Source organism: Condylostylus longicornis, unplaced genomic scaffold (assembly GCF_029603195.1).
Source record: "Condylostylus longicornis isolate FDR11 unplaced genomic scaffold, ASM2960319v2 ptg000048l, whole genome shotgun sequence".
NCBI lineage: Eukaryota > Metazoa > Arthropoda > Insecta > Diptera > Dolichopodidae > Condylostylus > Condylostylus longicornis.
The window spans coordinates 13817031-13835469 of record NW_026578017.1 but is presented as its reverse complement, the minus strand read 5'-3'; the positions used below and the strand labels follow the sequence as shown (position 1 = coordinate 13835469).

The 18439-nt window shown below is 25.8% G+C and overlaps 1 protein-coding gene across 1 annotated transcript in view; it reads right to left on the bottom strand.

The window, feature by feature from the left end:
* Positions 1-12075, bottom strand: part of LOC129610870 (jerky protein homolog-like) — a 52454-nt gene extending 40379 nt beyond the window's left edge. Inside the window, exons 1-2 of the mRNA XM_055523640.1 lie at positions 12059-12075; positions 11695-11792 (exon numbers count right to left, since the gene is read on the bottom strand). Coding sequence (XP_055379615.1) covers positions 11695-11792; positions 12059-12075 — 115 coding nt within the window. The remainder of the gene's footprint in view (positions 1-11694; positions 11793-12058) is intronic.
* Between the last annotated feature and the right edge of the window lie 6364 nt (positions 12076-18439).

Below are 18439 nucleotides of genomic sequence, written 5' to 3'. Positions count from 1 at the left end.
TTAGAAAATCACAAATTTATTAGTAAAAAATTTTTTATCTCAAGCCACATTTTTTTCTTTTTTTTATGAAAGCAAAAATTAAATTTAGAAAAGTAAAAATATGAATGGTTCTATCATTTCTACACAAAAAAAGAAAAGCAAAATGGACAGTTTGGGTATTAAAGAGGAAGGGGAAATCATAGTTAATACTAGTCCTTTTAACATTTATATTAAACCAAAAAGCAACAAAATAAAAACATATACCTATAACTATGAGTTATAAAATTAGAAATATAAACGTAAACAAATTTACGTGCCTGAAATGGCTGTTGCCTACAAAGCATCTCTCTTCCAATTGTTCTTTTCTATCAAAGAAAATTTTTAGCAAAAAATAATATTTTTGTTATCGACAAATTAGTTTGTCCGTTATATAAAAAAATGATTTAGAAATTTTACTTTTGACAATAGAAACCTCCCTTTTTGGAAAAGGAAAATTTTACAAGTTTAATAATTTACTTACTATTCTGAAGTCTTAGATGCCAATTCCCCAAAAATCACAAAAGATGTTCGCTTAAAGCAAGATTAATATTCGTGAATGTAGAAGCAATTTGGTACCTGTTCTGAGACGAAATTTGACGTAGTTTTCATGATGTTTTGCTTATTTGTAGATCTTTTAGATTCTATTTAAATTTTTCTTTTCACAGAATTTTTGAAATTTAAAGCAGTAATATAAAGCAATCATAAAATAAACTTTGAGCTATATTGTGAACAAGGAAACTTTAAACTTTACTGGCAGCTTTTTTATTAACCTCGGGATAACTTACGTAGCTTTAATACTTATTTAACTCTTCTAATTTACTAGCCAAATATGGACTCTTCTAAATCAGTTATTATCTTTACTACCTTGCGTATAGATTTTACTTTTTCATTTATACACTTGACCGTCTCTTTTGTATTATATTAAAATTGATACAAAAATGTGTGCTCTAAAAATGTGAGAGGCTTTTAAAAACTAAAATAAATGAAATGTATTTGTTCCACTTTTTTTTCATAAAAATACAAATAGGATAAAAATTAATATAAATATAAGGAAAATAAATAAAACAAAAAAAAAAAAAACAATTTTTTCTGTGACTACATGAATGTCCTGCACACATTCATGTAGTCACAACGAAACTAAAAAAATAAAAATATTTATTAAATTTCAAATATGTACATTACATCAGTACCTTTTCACTCAAATAAATAAATATAAAAAAGTAGCATAAACGCAACTTTCCCGACTCGTTTGACCAACTTGAAATGTGATTACAACCTCTTGTAATCCAGAACTTATATTTCTTTAAGAATTAATATTTTTTTATGAAAACCAAACCAAAAATTACGATAAAACTACAATAATTCTGTGATGTGCTCATTCTTCTGCAATAAGATCTGAAATAATAGCAAAAATGGCCAAAATTAGAGGTTGAAATTATTTTCAATTAATTATTAATAATCAATATTAAAATTAAATATTAATAATTTTTAAAATTCCAGTAAAGTGGTGCAATTCCAAGAAGTGCAACATTGTTTTATGTACTTTTAAAATTTTAAAAATTAATTTTTTGCCATGGCTTAGAGGTGATAACGATACAACTACATATTTAAATGGAGTTGAGGGTATATTAAGACTATTTTTTTTTTCATTTTCAGTATTATAACTCCACAGTCAACATTATGCATTCCATATATTTCATTTCACTAAACATAGCGGGAATAATAAGAGATATATAAAAATGAAATAGTGATGGGGAAAAAAATGTGAACGAAAAATCAGGACTCTGATCACGTACATTTATTTTAGGTTTTATTGATAAAAATCCTTTATGGACACGTTCAATGTGTTTCTTATGGATGTCAACGTCATTGTGTCACTGAATTCAAAAACATAAGAATCCATTGTAATGTTAATATCCAAAGGTATATATTATATAAAAAAAAAAGTTATGTGTATGTTGCCTGCGTGCATTAGTGTATATTTATTTACGTAATGTAAACATTAGGCCTGAATTCATATTGAGATCTAAAGATAATAAAGATGAAAATTATGAAATAAAAAAATTTTCCAGATAACTATAAGGCTTGATGAATTTTATAAAAGGAAACATTAATAATTTAATTAAATCTGCGATTGGCCATTACAATAAGGGCAGGGGCATGACTTAAAATACGTTGGAAAGTATTTCAAAACAACTTATTTTATATTTTGGAAGACGTTCTCTTTAAAATATGGTATTTTTTCATGAGTTCTAGTCAATAATATAATTGAAATACTTCTTCCATTAGGTTCTCCACTTAAATTTTATGGAGTCATGAGTCTGAGTAATCCGGACACCTTCATTATATCGTCTTACACTAAATTAGTCATATAAAATTGTTGGCTATCTTTTCGTAATAATATCTAACAATATGTTGATTCATTTTAAATAATCAGCCAATAATGATTTTGTATTTCCTTATTAAAACCTTCTTGATATAAATTAATCGGAGTACTATAGAATCTATATTATGAAATTGTGAAAACCATATTAAAGTTTGGTAAATTTTTAAGCAAAGCTATACTAATGCATATTAAAAATTTTTCGTAATTTAATTCCCTTTTTGCTGAAAATATTGCTTATTTTACGTCTAAGCACTACGCATATTATTGCACTGTATATGTTTCTTCATAAACCTCAAATTTCGTGCCAATTGCATCTATGACGATTTTGTAACAACAAAATATCCAATGACTGAAACATATCCAAAATACATGCTATTACTATATATGATGCCGTCGCACATATGGATTTTAAAAAGCAGAATGTTTTACCATAAAATTAATCATTTTAGCATTAAAACGAACGTATATTGAAAATCTTGACACAGACGGAAACAATATTTTACTTATGATATTTGCAAAATAAAATTCCTTCACGTTCATTTAAAATAGTAATCGAAAATAACAAACAATGATAACAGAATGAAATGAAATGAAATGTAAACCAATTCAAAAATTTATTTCTGAAATTTAACCCGAAGGCTTAATGAATATTGAAATCTGTTTGTCAAAAATATTACACAGAACAGAAAAAGAGTTTTAAGTTTTCGAATTCTCTTCGAAATTTGATTGATGAATAATATTTGAATTTTATTAATTTTTTATAACTATATAAGTGAATAATGAGTAATATATACTCACATATATTGTATTTTTAGTATTACAAATTTAAAAACAAAAATAAATTGTTTAACAATTCGAAATAACTGAATAAAATTAGCTATATATCTAGCAAAAATTTAGTCGAAATATGGGAAATTTGGCAAATTTTTCGCGATTTCGTCATGCTGAAAAAATATTTTGGTGATGCTGAGGTCACAAAATCAAATAAATTCTCCTCTACTATAATTTTTAGAATGAATAACTATAAAATTTTATTGCTACTTGGATACATATATAGATATTAGTTATTCTCTATATGAATCTTAGACTAAGAATAAGTTGAAATTTTATCCTAAATTTCACTTAATATTTCAATGAAGACGAACCAATAAATCCCAAAACAATTAGTTCAATTCAAAAACACACTTCTATTAACATGACGCTAAATAACTCTGTAAATGTATTAATTAATAAATTTGCTCAATTTTAATTTAAGCTTTGGAATCTTAAACAAGGAAATTCTAAAATTTTATAAAACTAGCTAGTCGTATTATTTATCACGAAGCATAATTGTGTAATTATATTATTTAATACTATGACGTTTACACATTTATAAAATAGATTTGTAGCTATATTATGTATTATATTCTAACAGTGCTCGATTTATTGATTTTTTATACCCTGCACTTCGTGAAGGGTATATTAACTTTGGTATGGAGTTTGTAACTACTTGAAGGAGTCACCTGCGGTATGGACATATATATATATTCTTGCTCAGCGTAAAATTCTGCGTTGATTTAGACATGTCCGTCTGTCTGTCCGTCCGTCCGTCCGATCGCACGATAACTCAAAAATGAATAATGCAATCGACACCAAACTTTCACAAGTTGCTTCTTTTGTGCCAAGGACGAACCCTATTGTTATTGGACCAATTCGGACAACGGGTTCGGGTAGCTGCCATACAACTCAAAGAGTTTACTTTAAATATTTCGAAAACTAATAAAGTTATAAATTTAAAATTTTGTATACATGTGTCCAATTAAATTCTACACATGCTCTAAAAATTAAAATGGGATAGCTGCACCGGTTCGGGTGGCTGCCATACAACCCCAAGAGCAAATTTTTTATATTCGGAAAAATAATAAAGTCAGATTCATGAAACTTGGCAGTCATGTGTCCAATTATAGGTCAAATATATTTCTGAAGTTTTAGTGGAATTGCTTGGCAGGTTCGAGTGGCTCCCATACAAATGCAAAAGCTAATTTTAGATATTTGGAAAAATAATAAAGTTAGATTCATGAAACTTGGCAGTTGTGTGTCCAACTATAGGTCAGACATATCCGTGAAGTTTCTATAGAATGGTTTCACAGGTTTGAGTAATTGCTATACAACAATGAAAGGTGCAGGGTATAATTCAATCGGTTCATACCGACTGAAACGTTTTTACTTGTTAAAGTTTAAAATAATAATGTAAATCTGCTTCCACTCTAAAATTCTATTTATTTTGTTTTATGTAAAAGATTTTGATATTGCTAATAATAAAGTGATATAGAATATTATATTATTCTATAAATAAATTCAATATGGAAAAGTGATAGCTAATTATGAAACAAATATGGAAAAAACAAGCTATAAATATCCTTTTATTATATAAGTAACCTTAAAATTGAATGTAGTAATAAATGTTATTCAACTATGATGTTGCATATAAAACTGAAAATATCAAACTAGAATTGAGCTAATCCTCAATTGGTTTTTGGTTTAGTTATGTAACAATTTTTCATATTTTAAGTTAAAAAATTTTACATTGCATATATTTCGGGGCAAATTTTTTTATTCTTATAAAAAAATATTAAATGAATATTTTGACAATGTTTTATTACGCTTGTCAATTTATATTCCGCTCTTCACTAGTTTCCATCCAAAATCAACGCATTTGCGAATAACTGAAGCGCAATGTACTTTGCGGTTCTTAAATATTCAAAATTCTCAAAATCTTTCGAGAAATTCATTTTTTAAAAATTTTTGGTTTTGCGTTACATTTTTGCGCAAACGCACGTAAAAATGAGAAACGCACGTAAAAACAGAGTTACGGTACAAATGACGGAGCGCTAAAGGTTAATAGTGTAGTAGGTATACGTAGATTGTTTTTAACCTTTTACACTCGAACTTTATTTCGGCTAAAGATTTTTGCAGCTTGTACTTTTGGGCTTTATATACTTATGTAATATATCAGTTATTTAAAGGTAAAAACTACATAAAATTGAAAATGGCAATATATTTTTAAAACTTTTTTATTATTGTCACAATATGAACATTTTGTAATGTTCATATTTATCTGCGGACCACTTGCAACTAAAGTTTAACTGTGAATTCAAACAGTTTGAAATTTAGTGCAGCATATTATTGGTGGTGCCTGAGAGGCACACTTCGAGTACAACGCCAAAGTTTGGCAGTGCCTGTGAGGAGTACTTCGAGGTTAAAAACAGTATTTTCTTTTGTTGAAGGGAAAAGTGCTACAAAACAAACCATTGGTTTGACCCAACTTTATTCTATAATTAATCTATCAATGAATCTAAAAAGTTGGGTCAATTTTCATTAACAAAAACCTTTGTACATGTGATCTAAAAATTTTATATCAAAAAAATTTGATTCAAAAATTTAAAAATTTTTCCCTTAAACTCCTTGAAATTTCTTTTAACAAAATCTATAGCTAAAAGTTTTTAAGTTTTATATTATTTTATTATAAAAGTAAAACTACAGTTTATTAACTTTTAAAAGCAGGAATGAATTATAAAAAAAAAATAGAAAGAAATCTTCGTAATTTTTTTTTCAATTTGACGTTTCAACAAAGCTTTTATCTCCTTATTTCCATTCCTTCACTTCCGTTTATATTTCGCATCTTTAAAATAAAATATAATTTGGGCGCGGCTGCTTTAAGAAAACTCTAAATAATGGTTGGCATTAGGCATGCACCAAAATGAAAACAAAAAATCAAGAAAATAATGTGTTACTGAACACATGACCACATCAGCATCATCAGCAAATTTTTAAGATATTTGGCTATAAATATTACCGCATGTTACTCAAAATGACTTTTATTTTTAACTTTTATTTTATACTTTCATAAAATATTCAAGGCTATACCTCATACATCCCTTTATTTTCTGAATTCTAACTATAATATCCTATGCATCGTTATATATATCTACAGATTTTTTGAACTGAAAAACAATTTTCAAAAAAATAAAACCGAAAAAAAGGGAATTTATTTCCCTTTGCTTGATATAATTGGCTATACATTTACTTATATAATATAAATATCCATAATACGAAAAAATGATTCCATCCTATTCTATTATGAAAATTCCATTCTTCTTCTTCTTAAATTCGTCCTTTCCATAAATTAGAAAATATTTCCATTCTTCATCGAAAAAAATAAAAAAAATAGAATTTCTATAATAACAATTTGAATAACAATTTAACAAAGTCATGAAAATTGAGTTAGGCCAACATAATTTTGTATGTCTCATGTAAATGTTTATGCATACGTACTTACATGTAAGGAGGGTACAAAAAAAGAAAAACATTTTTTTCCTTGTCAAGTTTATTTACTTTCTGACCTTTTTTTTCTGGCCCTTACTTTTTTCTACACTATACGTAATTCTCTACGTTTAAAGACATGGGAATGATGTTGGAATTCCAAAAATAAATGAGTGTATCGTAAAGATAGAAGACTCAACCTTTTTGTTATTGGGGTTTTTTTCATTATTGTTTCTTTTTTTCCCATTTTTTTTTTTTTTCAATTTTGAGATGAGATTTTATTTTGCTGCTTAAATAACAACATTTGACAAATTGATTGATAACGTGTGTTTTATGATTAAAAGTATTTGTAGAGATGTTCTGATTCCAAAAAAAAAATTTAAAAACGTTTATGTGTTTGATTATGTGTGTCCGTATAGAGGAGTAACTAAATATTCATTATAGAATCGATAGTAGTTACACATGTTTGTGTCCATACTAAAAGATAAAAAACAAAAACAGATACGTGATTTTTTGTTACGAAAACAACATTAAAAATGCACAGAAAATCTTCCCAGAATAGTAAACATTAACCGTGTCAACTCTATGATACCCATACGAATGGTTTCGGAAGTCATATAAGAGATGCACTAGTGATTCGTATATTTTTAGCTACTTTTTTTCTTAAATAGTACTATTAAAACATTTTTAGTTAAATTTAACCACTACATTATAGGCAAACGATTTATAAGAGATTTTGAAATGGTTTTTTAAGTTACACAAGCCACTACGCACTGACTAATTCGTTCAATGTCAATTCTTTTTGATTAAAATTGTCATTTCACTTATTGTGCGAGACATTTGTATTGTAACTTGTGTAATTTTTGAAAAGTAGTAAATTTACCCTTTCACAAAATTTTATTGCAGTTTCTAAGACCCCTGTGTCACGATAACTTTCAAATTATATAGATTTTTATCATAAACTAAATATGACAAATTAGTGCTCTTATATGAATTCTATTTTTGGGGTTATCGTTGTGATGAATTTACTACATGCAGACAGAAAGACGGATATTCGAATAAACGAACACTTGGACTTGTTAAAATTGCTTCAGAATTTCACGTTGAGTAAGAATAAATTTATACATACATGTTTGAATATTATCATTTCTAAGTGTTTCAAAGGAATGTTTTTTTCCTTTGTTTACTCCTAGAAGTAGAATAGGGCTAGTGCATGCTATCATAGATATGCTAATTTCATTGTGTCATAGATATTGTGTCATATCAAGTAACTAGCCTGCCGTAGCTTTCAGTTACAAAGGAAATTACAACGTTATAATACTGCATGAAAATAGTTCTCATCGGTACAAGAAGTAGAAATATATAGAAGTGATAAAAATCAGTGTTGTTCTGTTGTGCACAGTTTTATACAAAATAATTTAGAATTTTAATCTACAATGATTGCTCGCTATGTATCATTGAGTTTACAGTCATCATAATTAAATTCAGGTTGAATGCTGTCAAGTGTTATGACAAAATCTAACAGTTTTATCATATATTATATAGGTGATCATCATATCACGGTCATTGTCGTTTGCATAGATTATGTAGAAATTTTTTATTTTATGACTCCGAATTCACTTTAAAAATTTTGTGTTAATATAATTGTGATGGAGTATAAACACAAACCGTTTCATAAATATGATTTGAATCTATAACAAAGTTTTTAAGAAATTTACGAAAATGTTCACTGTCAAACCATGATTCTCTTTTCAGAAAAAATAATTTTTAATCCCACAATTTAAAACTATTTTAGCGCCAAAAAATCGAAGAAAAAATTCAATAAAGCTAAAAGCTCATATTATTCGAATCTTGGTAATGAAACCCAAAAATATCAAAGAGCAGATTGAATTACAAAAATTGGGCTATTTAACCAGCGAATTCTTTTCTAATTCCCAAAAATGGCGAATCGTAAATCTTTAACTATCACTGTCAAATAAATTCAAAATATGTAAAAGAAAAAATAACTTTTTTTTAAATGGACCTAGAATTCTAATTCCAGTATTCTGTTTAAAAATTTATTTGCTGACCTTTTGGGATTTTTCTTTAATATTTTTTCCCTGTTCTTTTCGTTTAAAATAAAACTGTACATGATCAAATACACACAATTAAACGCACATATTATAGAAAGGACTTAAAAGAAGAACAAAACAGTACAAAAAAAAAATAAAAGCGAACAGAAACAAGGCATGAGAGAATTAAGGACACAAAAAAAAATTAGAATCTTAATATAAAATAAATTTTGTTTTGAATAATATTGTGTTTTTCACATTCTAGATCTATGAAGGCTAAGAATACTTTAAACAATTTAATTTGTGAAACTTATTTTAATGAAGAGTATAAATCATTCGCATACACATTCGTACATTCATATATGTACTTCATTATGTAGTCATTTTGTGTTGCAAATATGTATGTATGTTTATAAGATATATGTACATATAAAATCCATTATGTATCCATTATATACTTGCAAAGAGATAAAAAATAAAATACACACGTCATATATTTTGTCCTGATTTCTATCCTTTTCATTTCACACAGATTTCTATGATTTTATTCTGATTTTTCTTATATGGCTATAAAAATTTTCTTTTCCATTCACTTCCTTTCTAAACATTTCTCCATTTTTTTTTTTGAAATCCTAAATAAATGAAATAAAAGTAGTAAAATAAAATTCTTAAATCTTTTAATATTTGAGAAATTTTCCTTATATTTTCCAAAAAAAAAAGAATCCCAATAGAGAATATTTTCTTTTTTTGTTGTTGTTTTTCTTATACATATCTACATGTGTCACCATATACCGTTGATAATGGCATAAAAATAAAATACAAACAAAAAGTTATACGGTTACTTTTAATATTGGTATAATGATGACGACGATGAAACAAAAATAAGGATAAAAATCGGATCGCTACAACGTATTTGAATGCCACATTCAATCCTAATCCTTAATTCGTATACGTACATATATGAAAAAAGAAAATTTTTTGTTGTTTTTTCTAAATTTTCTTTTTATATTTTACAATTTCAAATTAAAATCCAAAAACTTTTAGGATAATATTAAATGTATCCTTGGGCGTGATATAAAAAAAAATTTTGGAGGACCATTTTAAATATATATAAAAATAACAATAATAATAATCGATTTATTTAAAAGGTTGCACCAACACTAAAAAAAAAAAAGGTATAATAAAAAAGAAAATTATATTTATTGAAAAATAATATTCTTACTTTTTATATCCTTTATATTTTATTTCTGATTTTAAAATTATTGAATTTTAATTTAGGCTATGAAAAAGTTTTATGTTATTTTATTTTTCCTTTTTCAAAATTGTTGATATTAGTTTATATTTAAATAGCAGTTATATACTCGTAGAATGTGAGGCTAACATTAAAATATTTTCAAGAGTAATTTTAAATATTCATAATAAATATTTTTGAACAGGAAAATTGAATATTTAACACACAAGATACCTTGTTTGTATATTTGTATTATTAAAGGGAAACTCGTTCTCTTACATTTTTTAGTAAATCACACCTCTCCTGCAAGATCTCTGAGTTTATTCCAATAACAACTTGTTTTCGCATAGAATTTTACTCAATTGGCTGCCTTGAAAATTAGAAATACGCCTAAAATTCCAATACAAATTGCAATACCAACTTTGCAATTTTAATTTTTGAAGTAAAGCCCCTTCAATTAAGACATGTTTAAATTTCAATTCCCCCTAAAATTATTCCTTAATTTACTTTAAAAACAAAATTTCAAACCATCACTCACAATATTAAAAAATTTTCCACTGTACGTGCATCTTTTAATTAAGATGAATAAAAACAATAACAATTTTCCAAACCGAAATCAGAATAGAAACAATTATACCGTTTCCATCGCCTGTTTTAAAAAATATTTAGCCTTCATTTTAAATTTGTTACAAAACTGCTGTAAATTGTATCTAAAAAGAATAGAAATTTAATAACACACGCCCAAGCTTTATACGCAAATACGGGTATTTAAAATATAATTTAACTACATTTCCATATTTATTGCGTTCAGGAGTAATTTTTGCTTGAAATATTCCCCCTTTCTTGGGATTTTAATAGAAAAACTTTCATATACTATCCATAAATATTAGAAAATCATAAATATGTACACATGAATAAAATGAAAGGACATATTTAGAAAAGCAAACAAGGGGTGATTAATTATTTTCAGTATTGTATCATTTTTATTTGGTTATTTTCCCCCTATTTTTAATACGCACTTAATTTTAAAATAAAATTTTATTTTGTTTCTTTTATCTATAATTAAAAATATTTTAATTAACAGTTCAAACTATAAAATAATATTTTTTATAAATTTTATGAGACTATCTCTAACTTTATAGAAAATATTAATTAATAATCTATAACCAGATTATTATTGAGTAAAAAATTTTAACTTATATAATACTAAATAAGTAGTTAGAAATCTGGTTACAAAATTCCAAAAAATTTCAATTTAATTAAAAATATACATTTCAAAATAATTCTAACAGGTTGGAAATTGTGCTCATAATTTTTGTCACTTCACACAATGAGTTTTCTAAACAAGACACTGTTATAATATAAAACCACAACTACTCCTGATCTACAAAAATATAATAACTCAGATTTTTGTAACTTAAGGAATTCTGTCATATAATTACAGATTTCAAAAATTCGATGAATGCAGAAAATTATAAGACTTGGAAATTAATAAAATAAGTTATGATAAATTGAATTTTTTTAAATTAATTTAAAATTTATATTTTCACTTAACTCATTTAACCGAAATTAATGAATTCAGCTGCCTCGCCATTAATTATTCAGACAGTATAGCAATGACAGTTTCACTTGACTCTTCTTATTCAACTATAATAATTCCCAATATTATAACGAAATATTTTAAAGTAAAGAAGCAACAATATTACTTTTTATAATTTGGGAATCAAGCATACTATAACCATAATACCACACTTCTTTATCATCATTATCGTTTACTATTAAATTGCATTCAATTTTTTTAACCCTTAAAAAATCATCATTTCTTATTCAAAAGGGGATTAAAAATTATGATGTCAATGTCCTGAATATTTTTTTCTTCATATATTTATATACTCTTATTATTACAATATAATACTTTTTTCCTTTAGCAAATTAACAGCATTTCTTTGCTTTACTATACTTTCTAATCCCCATTATAATAAGAAGTAACCGTTTCTTTTCTACTTTAACAATACAATAACTTGAGAAATATTTCTTCAATATTTCAATAAAGAGCTATAGAATTTTTACTTCTCTGATAATGACATTTTATATATTACTATCACAGTATCTATATATAAATACTAAAAATAATAAATAAGAAGAATAACTGTTTATTCATTGTCATCAAGTGCTATATTTACTGTTATAACAATAGTATACTATCAAAAGCATTTATACAAAATATAGAATGTTATTTAAATAAAGAAAAAAATTATCCTTTATCTACTTTCGCTGTATAGCGTTTTTGTTATGCTCCCGGTAAAAATGTAAACGATAGTTAAATATTGTCTTCCCCCATCTATAGTCTTTGTTGTAGTTTCACATTTTATATTCTGCGAGTAAAAGATTACCAACACAAAATATTTTAAAATTTCCTTTAATTTTCCAATTTTATAAGAATTTGTGTATAACCAATAAATGATTACTTTTAAAAAAAAAAATTATCCCCATGCCAAAGAGATTTGCATTGTTGCAAAAGTTATTAAATTTTCTGAAAAGACATGAAGCCACTATTTTAGTATCTTACACGTATACCCAAAATTTGGTTCGTATTGAAATTAACATGAAAGTTACTACAATCGAACATAAGAGTTAGGTACAAGACTCTTAATATTTTATCCTCTTTTATTATAGACATGATCTTGATAATTTCAAGCGCATATTTCTTCTAGAAATATCATAAGTATTGACTCTAAACTCTAAAAATATTTTCGTTTGGACTTCGTGTTGACTCCTCTCAGGTGATGAGTACCCAAAAAAAAATCGTTATTTAACCTAACTTTGATGTGTGAACCTTTATCACTTTCATGTAGACCCACATCTATTACATTTAAGTTGAAAATATTTTAAAACAATTTTTATTAAATAAATTTATAAATTCAATTAACGCTGTCTAAGTTTTCGCTAATAAAGGTATTTTCTTTTCTGTTCTTATTATTTATTATATTTGAAATGCTCAAAATACACGTATGTATATGTATATGTATAAAGGTTTTACGAACAATGACAAGATTTAATAATATTTGGAAACCACATCCTACACATTATGTGTTATTTTAATATACCCATCCTTAATTCAATATTATTCATCAAACTATTTTCAAAATTTTGGAGAAAAAGGGTGTTATTAACACCATTTTATCTTTAATAACAAAGAAAATCTCATTTATGAGTTCTTTTAAAGTTTCTGATTTAATGTTCCATAATAAGTTTTAACGTATAATATGTACTCGTATATTGTAGTATTCTACATATATGTATATTCATCTCAATTTGGAAAACAACTTAAAATTCAAAACGTGTTCCCATACCTTCTAAATTAAATTGGAATATTCATATAGTTTCTTTTTCTTTTACAGTTATTTCGTCCTTGTAGTTTTCATAACATTTTATTCTATTCTTTTTAAATAAATTTTAAAAGATCAATGAACTCATAAAGCAACCCGATTTAATCAAAATGAACAGAATCAGGTCAAAAACAAGATTTTGATGAAAAATTCGAAAGTAATAAAATTCAAAAAGTTTTTTAAAGTGTTACTGACTTCGAAAGAAATCAAATCAAATATAAATCAAAGATTAAATCTTATAATTTGGCCATAAACTTTGAATATATTTTAGACACTTTAATATTTAATTTTCTAAATCAGCATAAACTGCTCAAAAAAAATTTACTTTGAATATTGAACGAACATTCATAAAAGCATCTAAAGTAACCCCAAACTATAAGTGGTATGAAGTTGTCTTATATACCAGTTTAAGGTTCAATTTAAAAAATAATGATGAAAAGTGTATAAAATACTTCTTATTAATTGTCTAATCCCCTTATTATTTATTAACATAGGTAATCATTGTTTCCTTTAAAGCTCAACATCAACTGTTCATTGCAAATTTACAAATTCTAAATCGCATAGTTTTCGATTAATTATACAATTCTTATTTCGGACGGAAATGAAATTTTATATAACGTTGTACTCACACACTTTGTTGATGATTTTTGTTTAGTAAAATAATTTTTATTCTACGGATCGAAAAAATTCTTTTTTATTATTTGAAATCATGGCCGAATTCGGGCAGATTTATCGAGAGAAAAAAAAATTCTTTATAAAACTGAAAGTTGGGCACCTCTAGTATAAATCCTTCTGGCGGTATGGCGGTGTTCACAACAATTTTCAGCTATTCGTCCTGATATCACGGAATTGATATAAACAGATTATTACTAAACTTGACTTTTTACCTTAATATTCTCAATGTAATCAAAATAAGCTTCAAGTTAATCTTTATTTCTGTGTAATTGCAATATTTTATAAGTCTCTAAAATTTGTATTTAAATTTGTTTCAGCTATAGTAATAAAAAAACAATTAAAATTGAACTTTATACTCGTAATAGAGTAAAAACCTTAAATGTTCGCCTTTGTGAGAGTGTATTGTGGAGTGATGAAGGCCCATCTTTAATTGGCCTAGTGCTGGTTGGCAGTGTTTAGCGTCCTACCTCCCCTCTCTAACAACTAACTAACTAAATGTTCACCTTCAAAACAAATTCATTTTTAATGTTTTTATATTTTTCTATTTCTATAAAGAATTAAAAAATGGCATGTGAATAAAAATTTTAAATATAAAATTAAATTATAAGTTTTGAACGCGTTCATGTGAATTTCAAAATAGTTTTTTTGAATTTTTTCTCAAATTAGCGTTTTTCACATTTCACATTCCTTATTTTTTTTGAATTCCTATTCAAAACACGTTCAAAAGCATTTAAAAATTCAATTGTCGAAATATTTTTGTGAATTTCATTATACATTTTTAGACTTTTATAAAATATTTTAGCGTTTCTGTTTTTTATACTTAAAATATAATTTTAAAATTGATTTTTTTAATGTTTATTATAATTAAAATTGAATTAGAGATTTTGAAGGAAATCGTAAATTATGTCCATTTTTTTTTAAATAAACAAATTTTGTAGAATGTTCTAATTGCAATGCAGTATGGTATTAGCAATAAGGAATGGACGTGAAGTACTAAATGTGAACTTTTGAATATATAAAGTAATAAAATAATAATAAGTTACAAAGAAAGGGCTGGACATGGAATACAACTAGTAAGGAATGAAAAGAAATATTCTTTCAACGACCCATTTTCTAAAATGACAGATTATCGATTTTGTTTTTATAGCCTAGGCATCAAAATCTCTATCAAAATTCTATAGTTTACCATCTTGTTAATGATAACATTCTAGTTAAAAGTTCTAAAGGTTGATGAAATTATCAAAATGTGATAATAGAGTTCAATTCTTCCTATAAATTTTTCAAAGTATTTAGCAAGATCTGCCCAATATATGCCCAAAAACAATAAGAAAAAATTTTTTTTGAAATAAAATCTAAATTACTAATAAATTTAATAAATTTCCATGCTTTTTACTGTGACTCTGACTATAAAAATTTGCAACAATATAAGCAAGTCACACATATAAAGAGAACTTCATTTTGAATTGAGATTAATATGGTATTAGAATCTATATTTAAATTTTAATGGGATGGCATTTTGGATGTACGCATTCATAGTTTTCTAAATTTTACAGTTTCGCTAATTAAATACTCGTATAAAACAAATCCGTTGTGAATTCATATTGCATCGATAACTATATTCAAATTTTTTTTTTTGTTCATAAATCTATATTAGTAATAGAACACTACCAAATAAAAATCCTTTATGTTCATTCATATCCTTTGTAAAAGTTGTTCTAGTATAACAAAAACAGACACATTTGAGCGCTCATAATGCACATTTGAATAAAATATTTTATTAAATTAAATTGTAATTAACACGTACGAATAATAAAAATTGAATTAAATTTAAAAAGACAAATTAGAATACTTTGAACGATTTATGAGAATACTCGTATGTATATATTGTGTAGATAGCAATCAGGAGCTTTTCTATTAGGAACTAATATGACAGTAAAAGAATAATCGTAGTGGGTCGCAATGATGTTTTGTTGCAATTTAATAGCTTTAGTTTAAATTAATATTTAATAAAAAAATTTTCCTATAGCATTTTTTTTTTCATTAAAACACCCCGGAAAAGGGCTTTTAAAATATTGAACAATTATGGCCATTGGGGTATATCAGTAAAAGTGTTTCGAAAATCTATATGAATTCCGGAATTCGTTTTGAAACAAACCTTCATAAAATTAACCTATAACATGGCAGCAACATAGCAATGAGAATATGTCTTAAATTTCGGCAACTTTTGTTGAATTATTATTGAAGTTTTTTCCTTAAAATTACTCATACTGAAAAGACTGCAGTAGACACAAAAAAAAACCTGTGCCAAAAGCCATACAACTTTTATACAGTGACTTGTTTAAAAATTTATCCCATAACACCACAATTTTCGAAAAAAGACTAGAAATTATTCGTCCTTTACGCCTTTTATTTATAAGAATTTTTTTCAATAAAATTCATCTAGACTAGCTGGTATACCAATTTTATTAGAAGCTAAATTCAGTTCTCTACTTCCTCAGTCATAGTCAGTAAATGCATTTGTATATCATTTTTTTTAAGTGGAATATTTTGCAATATGCAACCCAGTCAATTTCAGTGAATTTTTTTTCAATTAATTTTTATTTTATATTCAAATGGAATACGTTATTATATATTTTAATTTTTTCTCACCATCAGGATATGTTATTATCAGATAATTTCATATAGTTAATCGGAAATAAAAATAAAGAACAAAAATTGAAATAAAAAAGAAAATATTGATCAAAACCTGAATGAATTTGAATAAAACTAATATTCACAGTTGGTAGAAATTCTGCAGCAGCATAGAATGTACTTTTCATATATCCTTTTGTTAGGACTATTCTTTCATTGCTCTCATAAAATAAATAAACACACTATAAGAGATAGTAAAGAAATAAAATATAGCAAAACGTGTTATAAAGCTGCAAGCTAAAGGAGAAAAAAAAACTGACATCATTTAATATTTATAAAAACATACTATAGGATAAAATGCATTTTCCATTTTTCCTCCATACAAAGAACTAAAATTATAATGTTTAAAAGATTGTATTATACGTACACATGTATGTGTGTATGTGTAATAAAATATTCTGAATGAAACTGATAAAATATAGAAAAGAAAATATTATATCGTGTTAAATAAAGAATAACTAACAATGTATGTAGAAATTATAGTCCTTTTCTTTATAAAAACTGGATATATTAAGTATTTATTCTGTATTATAGAAAAAGCCATTACTCACCTGTCATTTACATTGGTAATAGTGAAATGTTTATTCTTCCGGATGTTTTCGTATCATTAAATCAGCCTTTTGATAGAAAAGTTAAGTGTATGCAGAGATAATAAAATAACAAAAATTTTAATTATACGAGTACTAAAATAGAAATAATATTAAACATCTGCGGCTCCCCTGTTTTTTATAAAAATTTATAATATTTAAATTGTCTTTTTCTTTCTTTTAGTTTTCCCCCGTTCAAAAGAATTAAAAATAAAAGTGAATAATTTTAAAGCATACCATATTCAAAATGCAATTCACAATAATTTTCATTTTATTTTTAAAAATATATAAAACTGAATAATTTATAAATTCATTATTGCCTCATCATAATAAGCTTAACTACTTAAATATCCTTTAGAAATCCTTTTCTCTTTATCGTAAATAATAAAATGTTGTTAGGAAAAATGTGCTGGATTGAATGAAAAAACTAATTTGATTTATAAATGAGAAAATATTTCGGAAAATTGTGGAAAAATTTGATTTCAATTTCGCTGTCATAATCTTTGAAAATTATAAGATGTCATTATTATGACGTTTACGATACTTTAATATCTAAATATTCAAGTTCAAAAAACTTGATTCAAGGCCAAAGGAAATTGCTCAAGAAAATATTTTTTCAGAATTTATAATAATAAATATTTTTAGAATTTTTAAATACAATTAAAATCCATCATTCGATATGTGCATGTTTCAGTATGTTATCAAAAATTTTTATGATACGAGGGTGACTATTTATATTTCGGGTCTAGCAATAAAAAACAAACATTTATCATTCGAAATGGTTTTATTGTTTTTCAAAATATTCCCCATGAAGATCAATACACTTTTGCATGCGCTGAAACCAATTTTCGTAACACTTTTTCCACTCCGATTAAGACACCTTCAAAACATGGTTTTTGAACGCATCGACTGCTTCTTCAGGTGTTGAAAATCGTTGTCCACGCATTTTTTTTTTGATGTGAGGGAATAAGAAGAAGTCATTGGGTGCTAAATCAGGACTGTACGGCGGATGACCCATCAATTCGACATTTTGAGTGCTCAAATAGTCCATTGTTTCAGCTGATTTGTGAGAGCTTGCATTGTCATGATGAAGAATGATTCGCCGGCGC